At 30.0% G+C, this 16,542-nt stretch overlaps 2 protein-coding genes across 3 annotated transcripts; both read right to left on the bottom strand.

Annotated features, from left to right (window-relative positions):
* Nucleotides 1-3,087: 3,087 nt before the first annotated feature.
* LOC107932823 (heat stress transcription factor C-1) lies at nt 3,088-4,242 on the bottom strand. The gene is made up of 2 exons (XM_016864925.2): nt 3,978-4,242; nt 3,088-3,891 (listed from the first exon to the last, which is right to left on the bottom strand). Exons 1-2 carry the CDS (start codon nt 4,188-4,190, stop codon nt 3,133-3,135), a joined length of 972 nt encoding a protein of 323 aa, XP_016720414.1. The 5' UTR covers nt 4,191-4,242; the 3' UTR covers nt 3,088-3,132.
* A 1,523-nt stretch (nt 4,243-5,765) lies between these two features.
* Nucleotides 5,766-11,145, bottom strand: LOC107932809 (kinesin-like protein KIN-13B). Of its 2 annotated transcripts, none has more exons than XM_016864907.2 (12): nt 10,880-11,145; nt 10,522-10,775; nt 10,151-10,339; nt 9,231-9,338; nt 8,449-8,526; nt 7,957-8,038; nt 7,718-7,877; nt 7,330-7,632; nt 6,995-7,213; nt 6,583-6,928; nt 6,429-6,494; nt 5,766-6,345 (listed from the first exon to the last, which is right to left on the bottom strand). In XM_016864907.2, the coding sequence occupies exons 1-12, from the start codon at nt 10,911-10,913 to the stop codon at nt 6,169-6,171; spliced, it is 2,016 nt and encodes a 671-aa protein (XP_016720396.1). In that variant the 5' UTR covers nt 10,914-11,145; the 3' UTR covers nt 5,766-6,168. The 2 variants fall into 2 exon arrangements, with proteins under 2 accessions (XP_016720396.1, XP_016720397.1); XM_016864908.2 differs by having other exon boundaries at nt 10,522-10,767; nt 10,880-11,113.
* Between the last annotated feature and the right edge of the window lie 5,397 nt (nt 11,146-16,542).

Raw genomic sequence — 16,542 nt, 5'->3', positions numbered from 1 at the left:
GAGTTAGATTCTGTGGTCCCCACTTTAAAGTACAAAGAAAATAAATAGAAATGAATATGGTTAAAACTTGTCCTAACTCCCTTTTCTCTTGTAAATTTAAAATTTAGTCCTTATACTTCTATTTCTAGGAATTTAATCATTTTACTTTTCAGATTGCAAAATTCAAGTTCAACTATTAATACTTTAAAATTATTTTGTTAAATTCAAGTTTATTACAGAGTCATTTCTTTGTACATGGCTGCCAGTTGAGTTTTTTTTATTTATTTTAAAAGTCACACCAACAAAGTTAACAAAAAATTAATAATGTTAATAATTGGACTTGAAATTTGAAATCTGAAAGTAGAGAGACTAAATTCTTAGAAATAAAAATAAAGGGACTAAAATCTAAACTTGTGAGGAGTATAGAGACTCAAGGCATATTTTAACCAATGAATATTTAAGGTTAAAGTGTGCTTCAAGTTCCTATACTTTTTTGTATATTTATAATTTAGCCCTCAGACTTTTATTTTAAGGAATAATTCTTCTTTTTTTTTTGAATTTAAAAATGTAAGTTTGATTGTTAACACCATTAAATTTTCTGTTAAACTCAAATGCATAACAATGCTATATGTTTCTGTTAAATGACTGTCGAGTGAGTATTTATTTTTATTTAAAATCTTACACCAATAAATTTAATAAAATAATTTTAACGGGTGTTAGCATTTATATCTATATTTCAAAATCTACAAAGTAGAATGACTAAATTTTACATGCACAAGGAGTACATGCACTTAAAGTATATTTTAACCAATATTTAATAAATCAACTATGAAATAAAAACGGTGAAGAATTTAAAGATAAACACTAAAAACTTTATTTAAACTTAAATTTAAACTCAAAATTCAAAACCCAATATAAATCTTAAATTCTAAATCATAAATCTTAAATCTGAAATTCGAGAAAAACATGATAATTATAATTAACATATTCAATCAATTATAAATTTACATGTTAACCATAGTTTAAGCCCGTCTTGATATAAACATATTGACTTTATCGATATTATAATTTTAAATTTTTTTAAAAAAAAGGAGACTAAAGTACACCGTATTAAAGTATACAAATAAAAGCATTAAAATCATAAATTGACCATATAATTTTAAAATTTTTCAGTTTATATGATAGGTATACATTATTTTATTTGTATAGAGTATGTATAATATATAAAAATTACATATTTTAAAATAATTTTTATGAATAATTTTGAACGTGTATTGAATCATGGGCATAGGGCATCTTGAAGGAATAATTTGGCTGACTCGATGCTTATGTTAAGGGTATGGAAACCCATATGGAACTATCACTATTTTAATATAATAATAATTTGATACCTTTATTCAAGTTTTAAGGTAATTTTGTTTATTTTATTTTAAAAAATAGTAAATTAGTAATTGTATATTATATTAAAGAGTAAAAAGATCTTTTTTTTTCAAGTTTATCTATTTCTACTGTTAAAAACTAGTTCTTATATATCAAAATGAGGCATACGTCACATTTGAATATTCCATCAGCCAAACCAGTTTTTAACAGTGTAAATTTTTATAGGGTAATTTTTAGAATATTTAAGCTAACTTCCAGACTATCATCTATCGTTTTAGATGACAATTCATTATATATGTGATATGTATTATATTTTTTAAAATTGAATTAGATACCACGTGCCAAAATCTTGTGCAATCACCAGTCTGGTGGAGATTTTGTGGCATCAAGCAAAAATTGAATTTTTTTTATCATTTAACTATTTAAGTTTGTATTTTTTGATCACTCAATTATCTTGAATTTTTAGGTGTTTTTATATTTACATTAGTCAGCTAGTGAAGAAAAAAATAAAAATTTAAATAGTTGATTAATTATTTTGTAACTTTTTATAATTAAGTGGCCCAAAAAATATTTACTGTATTCAAGTGTACATATTCATATAATTCCTAGAAAGGAGAAGTGTATGGCATTGAACCCACACAACGCCTTGTTATTGGTTAATATGTTCATAGTTTGTGCCGAAAGACGTTGGAAGTTAGAACTAAAAGTACATTTATGCTATTTTCCCAATAACTAGAGTTAGGATCCATCAAAAATAGCATATCAAATGGGATTATAAATTATTAATTTATCAATTCAAAGGAAATTTGTGAAATTCTGTTATCAGTCCTTGTACTATGAGTAAATTGTGAATTTAATCTATATACTTTAATTTAGTCAATTTTTTTTAAATTAGTCAATTTTAATCCCTATATTGTTCAAATTTTAAATTTTCGGTATCGATCAAAATAATAGTAGTAAAATCTATTTGGATGAATTCTACTATTAGTCTTGCTTCAATTAAATCGTTCTTAATTTTTATATTTTTTAAATTTTAAAATTTCAAAATTGACACAAATAACATTATCATTGACTTTGACTTTTTATTAATAACATGTAGAAATAAAAAGTTAATAAGGTATTGTACATGTGATGATGTGATTTTTATATCATATTTTAAAAATAGTAAATTTTATTAAATTTTATTTAGATTGAAATTTTAAAATTAAAAAAAATATATGAATAAAAAAAATTACGAATAAAATTCATAATTTATATACAAAATTTAACTAAAGAAAATTATATATAATATTCTTTATTTAATTTAAGAAAAACAACAATTAGTTCTACTTCATATATCATCTTAATCAATATCACTAAACACATTTAATTTTTTTAATTATGTTCCATAATCATATTTTTTTTATTTGATATAAAACTTTCAACAAAAAATTTTAAATATAATAAGTAAATAATGAAAAATATTAAGTTAATTTTATTTTTAAAATCTTATATTTGAAATAAATTTATTCAAAATAAAATAAGTAATATCAAATAATTTAATAATATAAATTCATTTATTCAAAAATAAGTAATATCAAATAATTTAATAATATAAATTCAATCTTAAAAAAATTAGTACTAAATTCATTATTTAATTTTTTAATATATATTTTATATATTCTCCCCAATAATTTTTCAGGGATTAGAAAAAGAAATGAAAAATCTAAAATTAAAAACAAAACTCAATGAGAAAAAAAGAAGATATTTCATGTGAAGCAGACAAACGGAAAACTAAAAGCCACCGCCAAATAGTGAAAATGGATAAGGCAGTGAAACACGCGCCTCCACCATCCCTCCCGCCACCTCCGCCATATCTCCTAAATAATGCAATTGCCCATTCCCATCACCATACCCTACTAAACTATTCATCCCCGATGAAAACACCGTCGTGCTGTTTCCATTAACCCGCGGCACCACCACCGGCGATTGGCTTGTTATCGTACCGCAACCGTTGTTCATTGCTTGTCCTACGATATCTCTACCCTCCAACACCACCATGGAGTCCTCCGGAGACGGCGATGGCGATGACGAAGACGAAATCAATACAGCATGCCATCCTTCACCTTCAGATTTCACCGAATTATTCGAAACCGCCAGTGGCGGCACCACCTTCAACCGCCGTTTCTCCAACATAATTCGCCTACTCCGCTGCTTTTCGAGCACCAAACACGAAACGAAACCAGGATCCTCGACGACCTGGCGAAGAAACGCCACCACCTGCATCGGCCGCCGCTCCGTCGTCTCCAATCGCTCGTTCATCCCTTTCAACTCTTCTTCCAACCATTTCTGCTCCTCTTTCATCCTCGCTATCTCCATCACAATTTCACCGTCGCCGTCAACGCCGCCATCTAAAACCTCACCTTTCTTCAACCGCACGCATCGATTTCCCCCAGTTTTTTTCCTCACCACGTTCTTCAACAAATGCTTTTGACCTCGAAGAAACCATTCATTCGCAAATTCCCACTTATCTGAATCAACCTTCCTAAAACCCTAATCATCAACCACAAATCATATGCATCTTTAAACCATTTCAAATACACACACACATATATATTGAATTGAAATTTAAAACTTACATAAGTATTAAGCTGGCGAACGAAGCTAGTAAAATTGCTATGTTTGAAGTAAAAAGGCAAAATATTGTGAGAGAAATCTAAAGGGTCGATGACTATGAAACTGTTGTTAGCTTTGCCCCAAGTGATAAGATCGTCGGTCGCCGGATCGTTGACCATCTGGTAAGTTTTAGCGACGAAGGGCGAAACGACGTCGTTACAGTTAGCAGCTTCCATAATCAAACATGAAAGCTGCTAGCTTTTTTTTTTTTCAGTGAGGAGAGGAGTATCTTGGCTCGAATAAATATTACTTGACAAAAAGATTGGACCAAATTGATTGAATGGAAAATTAGAAGTAAATTTTATTAAATTTGATAATTGAATTGATTTTAAGGGATAAAATAATATTTAATCCTTAAATTTAATATTTTTTCTCAATTTGATTTCTGAATTCTCGGTTCACATTAATTTAATAACTTTTTTTAATTTGATCCTAAATTTGGATTATTGTGATTAGTTTACACTCTAAATAATATTGTTATTTATTCTTATTAAAATGTTTACGTAATTTAAAAAAAATCATTTCAACTCATCATGTTTACATATTTTATTAATAATGAAAATTATGTATTTAAAAAAATAAGTATTTTAATCAAAATAATTTTCCGTGAACTATCCACCATATATTAAAATTATTAAATATTAACTTCAATGAATAATATCTAAAAATTTTAATTTAACTGTTGTGATAAATTTTCAAATTATTAATTATTATCTAATTCCCAATACATCAAATATAATTTTTTTATAAATATATATAATTTTTAAAGCAAAATATATATTTTTTATTAAAGAAGAGACCTAATATTCTTTTAAAAGTGGCAACACATGAGATTCACGTGTGTCGCCCAGGGCATAAGGGGCATGATGACTTGACGTCATCCTCACCTTCCTCCGGCTTATCACCGACAGTCTGCTCAGGGTTCCAAACGCAATGGTGGCAACTAAACACGAGGGTTGCGCTCGTTGCGGGACTTAACCCAACACCTTACGGCACGAGCTAACGACAGCCATGCACCACTTGTGTCCACGTTCCCGAAGGCACCCCTCTCTTTCAAGAGGATTCGCAGCATGTCAAGCCCTAGTAAGGTTCTTCGCTTTGCATCGAATTAAACCACATGCTCCACCGCTTGTGCTGGCCCCCGTCAATTCCTTTGAGTTTCATTCTTGCGAATGTACTCCCCAGGCGGGATTTGCTTCGTTTTTATCATGTTTTGATATACTCATGTTCCAAAATGGAGTTTGGATATTTTCAAAGTACATTTGAATGTGCTCTCCTTCTATATGTGTTGGGAGTTTGTTGCAACGCATTTTAACTAATTCGGACTACTAAGTGTTATAAATAATTAGATAAACTACACTCGAAGTTACTAAATTATTAACAAATTTATGTTTTACGCACTTAACTTTAAAAAATTATAAAATAATTATTGAACTATTTAAAAGTTTTCATTTAAATCACTTAACAATTCAAAAAAAATTATTTAAATTATTGAGCGGTTATGTTTTTTATTTAAAAAGTTTGACTGATGAACTCTAAAAAATGATTTGACGATCAATACTGTAAATTAAAGCCATTAACGAATAAAAAACAATACTTAAGATTCAATTTCATTTAACCGTCAATGTCGAAATTCAAAAATATCCGTATTATGTCCAAAATTACCATATATTTTTCCACAAGCAGTTAAACAAATGAAATCTAATATTACTCATTATACACGGACTCAAATACAAGTGTGCTAATAAGCATTGCTTGACATAAATATTTCACATTCATATCCAAATATGCATAGTTCAACATAAATGTCGAATACAAACACTTCAAGGAAAACGAAAATGTCATATAATGTTATGCAAGGAGAAGCTTGAAAACACAAAACAAGGTGTTTCTGCTCCAGAAAATTTTACATATTTCAATAGTGTACTTACATGTATGTGTGTGTATATGTAAATCAAGATATTACACCAGTTGTTTAACTTGAAGCATAAAAATGGAGTCAGAAAAAAATATTCAACTCGTACCAGTCATCATCCACTCTGATAAGGTATTGTGAGGTCATCAATGTCGGACCGAATCCATGCCGAATTGGTTCCAGTTGAGCTCCACAAATGCATCAGTGAATTTCACGAGCCCATTTTTTGGCCGGTTAAATCAAATGCCGGAAGATATTAAAACGTTGTATTCGTTTAAACGCTTTTGGAACCGAGCCAATCGGTTCTGCAATTGTAAAATGCCTGCAGCCTTGTGTGAAAGAATGGCACTTAATTTAGAGATATAGTTATCCAACTGATTGCCTGGTTGGTCAGCTTCAGCTAGCAGATTCATCTCCTGTAAGCATAACAAAGTTACTCATCTGGACTCGGGTTTGAGTTTCGCTACGAATAAAGGGTCAGAGCAATATAGCCATTTACCTCTCGAACAATCTCTATTGTGTGCTCCACTTGCCTTCGATGAGCGGATACGAGGTCTTCCTCTTCCTAGTAATAAATAAATGAGACGAATTTAATTTCGGAAATATATACAATTAGGAAAGATAAATCAGATGATCGGATCGATTGATCGTACCTTCAACAGGGCATTTAGATCATCATCTGAATTAGTCTCCTCAGAGTGATCCAAATCATCCTCGGCCAGTCGGTTCAGACCACTTTTCTGGCCCATGTAATAATCCGGATATGTTACGGACACATTTCCTTCTACCCTTCCACTAGCAACACGGTCGACTTTAAAAGGAGACATATCTCTTTCAATCCGGTCAGACCATCGAGGTTTGTTATCAGGTATGATGTCCTCAAAGGTATCAGTTGGTAAAGATGAAGCCAAGGGCAATGCGGTCGAGTCCCGAAGATTCGAAGATGAAGATAGCGAATCCTTCTTGGCTGCATTGTTCCCTTTCGATAGGCTCTTCACCCTGCAATGCAAGTATCTGCGTCATTATTTAGTTCTACAATTCGACATTAGTTACAGAACCACATACCGATCAGCATATCTGAGTGTATTCAAGGTATGTTCACACGACCCTGAGCTTGGTGAAATACATGATATCATAACTGTACGCGAGTCGCCGACAAATGAATCTCTAAGAACTTCAGTCAGCTTACTTCCTCTGAAAGGAATGTGTCCTTGATCATTATCAAGAGCTCTAATGCATTCTTTTAAAGCAAGTAAACTTTTATTAATTTCAGCTCCTTCCATTCTGCAGAAATACAAAAAATAAAAATAATTCAGATTGTTAATACATCTATAATTCAGATTGTTAATACATCTATGTTACAGTTCCGTGGCTATTGCATATGCAAAAACATTTTATACCTCGTCTGTTTGTCGTTATCAGTCGTATCAGCACCGCGCTCGCTTCCAGCAAGGTCGATAAAAGAAATCTTCCCCACAAGTTTAGCCGGTTTCTTTTCACTCCCATCAGCTGATCTCTTGATGGCAAGCTGAAGAATTGCATGCGACCTCGAGGATTCTTCGTTTGCTCCCGTGGTGCCGGTACTTCTAGTCGCGTTACCTCTCTCGATTAACTCTTTGATCGTTTCGACATCTAATACCTTGTACTGTTGCAAACCTACAATACATACCTGTTGTTTACCATCTTCTCTCATGAAAAGTTTTCTGCAAAATGTATAATTCTAATCAGTGAATTATGAACTATAGGACAATTTATCTACGATTCCGAATACGTATAAACATAACTTACCTCCGATCATTAAGGAGATCGAAGACTTTCCCGCCATATATCTCGAAGAAACTAACAAAGAGTTGGAAACCTTGGTTCCTATATGAATGGTACATTAATCTTAATATATCTTGTGATGCTTTTAGAGGCAGTGGTTGCATAGTATACGTCTTTCCACTTCCTGAACCCAGAAACAAAAACATAGTCAACTAAAGTTCATTTGCAATAGCATGACTTCTAAATTTAAGATAGGTACTTGCCTGTTTGGCCATATGCAAAACAAGTAGCTTTTGTTCGATTGAAAATTAGTGGAACTATCGGCTCAACAGTCTCGGAATACACCTAGAACAATGGAGAATGAACTTGTGCAACTAGCTAAATGGCATATTAAAAAAAGGGTGGATGCACTTGAGAGGTCCCTCTATTATAAAGACTTGATCAAATTAGTCCTTGTACTATTAAAATAATCAAATTAGGCCAAATTAAAATAGAGTTAACATTTATTGTTTAAAAAATTCTTAAAATCTTTTATTTGGAATTAAATTGCAATTAAAAAAAACAATTTTCAAGACATCTTTTATAAGGTAAACTTTGACTCTGTTACAATTTGGACTTATTTAAATTTTTTATATTATAAGGACTAAATTTATCATTTAATTATAGAGGGACTAATTTAATTGAATCTTTATAATACAGGGACCTATCAATACTTTAACCCATTAAAAAGTTATTCAGATCTTGGATATATTCACCTTCTCATTGCTAACATCTTCATTCAGCACAGCATCAAAAAGAAACTCATGCTTTTCAACATATTCTGTCAGGTCAACCTGCAGGGTCATTAATAATTAAATCTCATGTAAAAATACTGCTTCTCACTCATATAATTAATGGTTAATATAACTTTTAGTCCTTAACTTGGTAATTAGGTCCACTTTGGTACCTATAATTTTTTTCCACTTTAGTACCTAAACTAGGTAGTAGATCTATTTTAGTTTCTGAATTTGGCAAATATAAAAGTTTAATGATGTGGCATTTTGTGACTATGCCACATCATTAAAATTTGATAGACTCCAAGCTCAAGGACTAAAATGAATAAAATTGTCAAGTTCAAGTACCAAAGTGAATTCAATTGTTGATTTTAGGGGCTAAAAGTCATATTAACACTATAATTAACCATGGAAGATGTAAGTATTACAGCTGGTAGAGATTATCATGAGTTAGCGAGGCTTTCAAATAATAAGTCAATTTGAATTTTCCATGAAAGCTAAAAGAAAGAGCAATTAACTTCCTTTGTCTCTAATTTTAAACAAGAAATCTCTTGAAAATGCCATAGCTACTGCGGCTTTCATATAAGAAGTCAATTTGGGTTTTCCATGAAATCAAAGCAAAGAGAAATTAACTTCCTTAATTTCTAATTTTAAACAAGTAATCTTCTTAAAAATTCCATAGCATCACAAATAAATCAAACATGAGTATCATAATTCATAACACCCAACTGCCGAAAAAAAGAGAAGCCCTGCCAGCTACTCACCTTTAGCTTTTTCTCGTGAACTGCTAGTGAATTGGAATTTGACAGTATAGTAATAATATCTTCTTCTTTCTTTGCCACTTCCTTTTTATTCAATGGTCTCTTGCGCACCTGCATTAGAAGTTATCATTAGCTTTTTTAACTTTATAATTTGGTATCTAAATTTAATTTTAATATGTAATTTTGTATATAAATTTTTTTTATTTTAATTTAATACTTAAATTTGATCTTAATATTTAATTTGGTACTCAAATGAAATAATATCTTGGAGCCGACTGAATGTTTAATACATTAACTAAAAAAATTCAAATGTTAAAGTAAACATTTATGCTAAACTTATATGAAAAAGAAATTTCAAATATCAAAGCAAATATTTATGTTAAACTTAGATATTTAGATGAGAAAAAAAAACTTCAAATATCAAATTGGAAAATTTTAAATATTAATTAAATTTAAAACTAAACTTAAATATTAAATTGAGATAATAAAAAACTCAAACTGCAAGATTATCTTCTTGAGGTTGTTAGCATGCACAAGCCATGATTCAGTATGCCAAATTCAATAGCCCTTTAACTTTAGTTCAGATAATCACTAAAAGCTGAGCACTCACGTTTTCAAGCTCCACAATTTCGTTTTATTTCTTGACACAGCCATCAATCAAAAAATAGAAAAATTGTCTTTTCATTCTCTAATACATGATAATTGTACTTTAAACTTTTAAAATTAAAATTTTTATTTAGTACCTCAAAAATAATAAAATTGTATTAATAATACAATATAAAATTATATTTTAATTTTATAAAAAATTATAATTAAATTTCTAACCTTTCGAATTTATGAATTCATCCTTCATCAATTCGATAAAGCAATTTAATATTTACTATGCAATAAAGAAAACAAAAAGAAGCATTCAATTAACGTACCACAACTTTAATCTTTGCAACATTGTAAGCTCTTTCTTTATCTACAGAGATGCTTTTTAGAACGTTATTCTCAGCCATTCCTCGTGCTCTGTTTGAAAATCTGTCGGTCGATTGATACGGGTCGAAATCATTAAAACTTTTACCTTGAGCAGATTTTTGAAGCCCGTATCCTTCATATATGTTATAAGCCTGTAACTCAGAAAAAAAAAACAAAAAAAAGAACAAAATTACCATATATTTACTGAATATCAGATCAATCATCACCGAAGAACAAAATTATTACATATTTTAACTAAAATACAGTTTAACTAAAAGCTATGGATTAACAAAACAGGAAAAGATGGTAATCTAATTGAAGAAAAGAGTAAAACCTCAGGAAGTAGCTCAGTATCAAATGAATACAAATCCAGTAAGCTGGGGCTGAGCTCACTGTACGCCACGTATTTATCACCGTTCATCCTCAAACTCATCGATCTAGAAGAAATAGGCGGTGCCGCCGCCGCTGGCTCCGGCGACACGTATTTATCACCATTCATCCTCAGGCTAAACGATCTAGAAGAAATCGGAAGTGCCGCCGGCTCCGGTGACTTCTTGCTCACTCTTTTCCCGCCATAAATCTCGACTCCTATCCAAACAGCAAAACAAAAATAAATAAAAATAATAAAACAGTCACAACGCCATTACACGAAATGCCAACTGTAAATGCGATCGAAAGTGTGGAAAAAGAACCTGAGAATAACGGAAATCGGAGGACTGAAGACATTTTCCGTTAAACGCAGAGCGGATGAAGTCATCGGAGTGTTGTCGTTGGTGGTGCGCCGTCGAATTCTGTTTTCCGATCCGTCTTCCTACGACGTTCATTCTCACTCGCCGGTCGTAAAAAGAATCTTTTTGCAAGGTTTAGAGGAATTTGTTGACAATAAAGAAAACCAAAAGAAAATAGGAAAGAATATATACAAGTAGTTGGCATAATATCGTTATCAGTTTTTATATATAAAGTTATAAACTGCGACGAGAATTATATTTGAAAAATTCAGTTCGAATGATTTTTTTTTTCTTTTGTTAAACGTAGGCGTTTCGCGGGAAGAAGTGGCGCGTGTAAAACACGCTAAAGGAAAGGACAAATGACGAGTCTACGTGCAATGCGACTTAGATTTGCTTAGGCGGTTTTTGTCTTTTTCCTTTTTATGGATTAAGCTTATTGTAAATGAGTCATTAGTTGTAGAAAGCAATTTGATTAAAAAATTTTAAATTAGATTTGATAATTATCTCGTCAAATTTTGGGTAATTTAAACTATTAATTGAGTTGAATTTGAGTATTATAATACTTGATTCGAATAATTCATGAGTTTAATCGAATTTTTTATTTTAATTTATTTTTATATTGTAAAATTTTATTTTTAATTGTATGAAAAGCGCTTAAGTATGCTTAAACTTGAGCTTAAATTCAAACGAGCTTATTGAGCTTGAATTCAAGCTTGACTACTAAATTTGATAAGCAACTTTAATTGAGCTTAAGTAGCTCGATTATGTTTAGACCTGAGCTCGAGTTTAGAATTGATGTTCGATCAAACTCGAGCTCAAACTTGTCACTTGTCGTGTTCAGCTCGACTCAATTACACCTCTAAATGAGATGCGCTTCACTTCTTTGTAAGTCGATCAGAGTTTATGTTTCAAGATGCTTCCTGGATACTTAAGTTAATACATGTTGATACAAGGCCTGGTGTAGGAAGTAGTTTATATGATACAAGTTGTTTAGGCTTTTTTTTTTTTAAGATGGAGTACATTTATATAAACAGTGAATTTAGTGTGGATTTAAAGATAGGGGTGTCTTATGCAAAGTTGACAATAACGTCACAGGATGCTAACGTTAGAATCACAAATTAGTGTCCTACTTATATGCGATAGAATGTGACTCGACTAAATTTTATAGAGTCAACGATAGAATCATAAAATGCTAATGGTAGGATCTTGGAATAGTTCTCCCATTACTTATCATAAGTCATCGTTTTCTCTTAAAATGACATGTCTGATATAATATGCATTTCGAACGTTCATTACTAATGCTTGTAGATAGAGATAAAATAATATTTAGTCCTTAAACTTAGTATATTTTCTCACATTGATTTTTTTTAACTTTTTTTTGTCCACATTCGTCCCAAATTTAGATTTTATTAAAGTATGATAATGCGACACTCTAGATTGTACTACATCATAATATGATTTTTTTTAAATTAAAATTTATTTATATTTTAAAAAAAATTAAGAATTTCAAGATTTATATATTTTTAAAATTTTCAAATAATGATATGTCGCAATCTCAAGTGTCACGTTATCACACTTAATTGAATAAAAGCTCAAGGACCAAATTAAAAAATAACCAAATTTCAGAACTACTATGGAAAAAAAATCTAAGAATCAAGTTAAAAAAATTTGTTAAGTTAAGGGACTAAATGTTATAGTTATCCCTTATAGAGAAAAGAATTTTTGTGAAAGTGAAGGACGGTGGACCATACTCACAGAATCAGCGCGTGGTCCTAGCTTATTATTATTGTGTAGTAGGGAATTTGCGTCTGGGGGATTAGAGTTGGCAAGTAGAATGTCAAAGCGGGGTTGTTGCTGCTCACGTCCTTAACCGACATGAGATTGTTCTTTGTATAACCCAGACTATAATATCATATTAAATTAAATGCTGACCAAGTATTTCATTCACGCTACCTACATTATTATTTTTTATATTAATAATTTTAGTATGGATTAATTTGATTTTGATACCTTTCCTACATTTTTAGTTAAATTATGTAATTAGTATATGTATTATGGATATGTTTTGAATTTAGTCCTTACATTGTAGTTTGCATAATTTTAATCAATGCTGTAAGAACTGGATCATTCATCGAACCAGAACAAAAAGAAAAATACACATAAATAAATAATAATATTAAAGGTTTTTTATCAGATTCAACCGAGTTTTTACCTATTTAATCAGTTTTGCACCGGTTAACTATTTCAATTTTATAATATTGGTTTAATCAATTGGACCATCGGTTCTCGATTAAATCAGATTAACTAACCAATCTAGTATGATTCAAGTAATCATGATTTTATTTCTTGTACTTTTCGTATGTTGAAATCTCAATCTTAAACTAAACAGTAGCAGTTAAATACGTTAGGTAAAATTTTATTATTAATCTTGTACCATGCATAAGTTGTGGATTGAGTATCTATTCTTCAATTTGATTGGTTTTAGTTCTTATACTTTTCGAATTCAAATGGTAGTTGTTAAATCTATTAACTAAAAAAATACATCTATTTTGTTAACATTACATGGAAATAACAAGTTAACATAGCATAACAAATGTAATAACATGTTTCTGGTATAAGATTTTGGGAATAGAAAATTTTAACTTTACGATTTAATGGCCATGGTTTGTGATAGGGCTAGTACTAAAATTCCAAATTTTGAGAAGTGCATGATTAAAAATGACTAAATTAGAGTATAAGAACTAAATTCATAACTTATGCATAGCGCAGGGACTAATAGGAGTGTTTGACCAATTCTTTTGGTTCGTTACTTAAGGATCACGATTAACGAGCACGATGACGTTATGATTATTTAATAGTCGGAACCATTAATTAAAACCTAAACCGTATAATGATAATGTTACCAATGGTATCATTAATGTATATTATCAATGTAATTGTAATATATTATCAACCACTTATACCATAATAAATCTGGACGACGTCCATACATTATGGTCCTTAAATAAAAATAAAATTTAAAATAAAAATCTATATATATATATAAATACATATGATGAGACTCAAATATATCGTGATCCTATTTAAATGATTTTTTTATTTAAACTATGTATGCTTTTTTTTTAATTTTATTCTCATTTAAGTTTAGATTTATAATTTTAAGGTTTAAAATTGACTTAACCTATTCGTTGTAATGATTTTATTAGAGTAATAGTTATTCAGATATATATTATATGTGATTATACTTGTAACTAAAATTTTACTTATATTTTCTTAATAAAAATCCAATCAAAATTAAATATTATAAATAACTTAAATTGATATTCATTTCTTCGGATTGAATCAATTTATTTATTTTTCATTTTTTTTCACTCGAATTAAAATTGAATTGGTTTCAATAGGTTTAGTTATTGTTTTAATCCTTATATTAATGCTGAAATTTGAAAGTTAATTTCATATAGTTTAAATTTTTATTTTTATAACAACTGAGTTAGAGTTTTAGTTTGTCAAACCGCGCGGCCTTAAACATGTTGGGCCTTGAGTCTCTTCCAAACAATTGGCTAATTTTGTTGAGACGAATGATCCCAAGTAAACATGAAAGGTTTGAAATATGCGTATCAGTTGGGGGCTCCTTTGAGCTGCTCGTGACATTTTGCCTCACATATTCTAGCGACACCATTGTCACGTCATTGGAACCAAACTGATTTATTTTCTCTCAAAACTACCATAAAGCCTCAGTAGGTTCCTAACCAGCCTCACTGTCGATAAGTCCCTTCATCAAACAAGATACTCATGCCTTGGCCTGTAGTATTCTGTTGAATCACTCGGTCTGCATAATGCATTCAACTTCACGATCATAGGAGACCTTTACCCCCATTGACACACATTTGGACTTACCTCGATTTTGATCCTCTTGAAAAGGCTTAAGCATACAGACATGGAATACAGATGAACCTTAAATTTTGCTAGCAACTCCAGTTTTGTAACAACCAAAAATCCGTGGGCACCAGAAAAGTGTGTTATCGGGCCTCCGTCTTAGTGAAATAAGTTCGAAAATAATTATTAAAAATATTTATGAGTCTAGTAGTGTGTTTAATTAGGTTTTAATTAAGTAAATTTAGCTTAATTTAGAGTAATTAGTAAAAAGGATTAAATTGAATAAGAGTAAAAGTTTAATTATAGATTAAAGAAAAATTAGAAGGACTTAAGAGGAAATTAAACCATTTCCTATAGCTGAGGCGGTTTAACGTGGAAAATATCAAAAATTTTATTGATTAAAAAAATATATATATATTTATTTAAAAATTAAGTATATTATATTATATTATATTATATTATTATTATATATAAAAGAAACAAATAAGTTAAAAGAAACAGAGTGAAAGCAAACGAAACAGAGAAGAACAGGGGAGAAAGAAAGGAAAGAAGAAAGAAAAGGGGAAATAAGGTTTATGAAGCTTGGAGTTAATTGGTAAGCTCAATCAAGTCCTTTTCTCATAATTTTGATATTTTAGAAGTCTTAAAACAAGTTTTTGATGAAATTAAGTTGTTAGTTTGGAAGTTCTTAGGTTTTTAAACAAAGTTCATGTTGAATAAAATGATGAAATAGGGGTTTAATTGAACGAAATTCAAGTTAGAATAGATATAAGGATTGAATTGCAAAGTAAGCTATAAGTTTTGTGTTTTAGGGACTAGATTGAGGAAAATTCGGAATTAAGAAAATATGTTGAAAATTTAATAGTTAAATTTGAGTTTAAATGAAATTTGAATAGGAATAAGGTGTGAATTGGTGTTATAAATTTGGTTATTAACATTTTTCATTAAAACAGTTTTGGGAAGTAGCAATGGTCTGACTTTGAAAATTCACTAAAATTTTATAAATTGAACTAGAGGATGAACAAAATATGGAATTAAAGCTTATTGAGTCTAGTTTCTTATAGTAGAAACAGTGTAAGCAATTAATTGATGAATCAAGAGATATTTGAAATTTTGTAATACTAGTTCGGGGTGATTTCGAGATGCCCTGTTTTAACTTTGGAAAATCATTAAAAATTGTACAAAAATTATTATGGAGTTTAATTTATATATGTGAACTCCTTAATGAATCTAGTTTCAAAATAAATAAACAAGAACCTTATTCGAGTTCTGTACAATGAGATAATTTAGTTTTAGTAGAGAGAGGTCAGAACTGTCAAATGAAATAACAGGGGAGTATTTAACGAATAAACTGTATTAAATGGCTAGACCAAAAATTCTGGAAATTTTATGATTATAAGATATATGAGTCTAGTTTTAAGGAAAATTTATGGATATTAATTTGAAGTTTCGTAGCTCAATATATAAATAATTTAGTAATAATGACTCAAGTAGACAGCTTAATGGTGAAATTATATATATACATTAAAAATGGTTAAATTTGCATGTTTAGGCTCATGAATTAAATTGAATCATGTTGTATTGATGATTATAAATTATTATTTTCGTAGCCAACAAAGAACCTGAGGCATCAGCATCGAAAGGAAAGGAGAAAGTCATCGAGTACTAAAACGGGAGAATTACGGTGTGTATTACTATAATTCGAATTTTAATTATTATTGATTGCTGAATTTTTTTATTGTTATGTATGG

Source organism: Gossypium hirsutum, chromosome A08, assembly GCF_007990345.1.
Source record: "Gossypium hirsutum isolate 1008001.06 chromosome A08, Gossypium_hirsutum_v2.1, whole genome shotgun sequence".
Taxonomy (NCBI): Eukaryota; Viridiplantae; Streptophyta; class Magnoliopsida; order Malvales; family Malvaceae; genus Gossypium; species Gossypium hirsutum.
The sequence above is the reverse complement of the archived record's forward strand: the minus strand, read 5'-3'. Positions and strand labels throughout refer to the sequence as shown.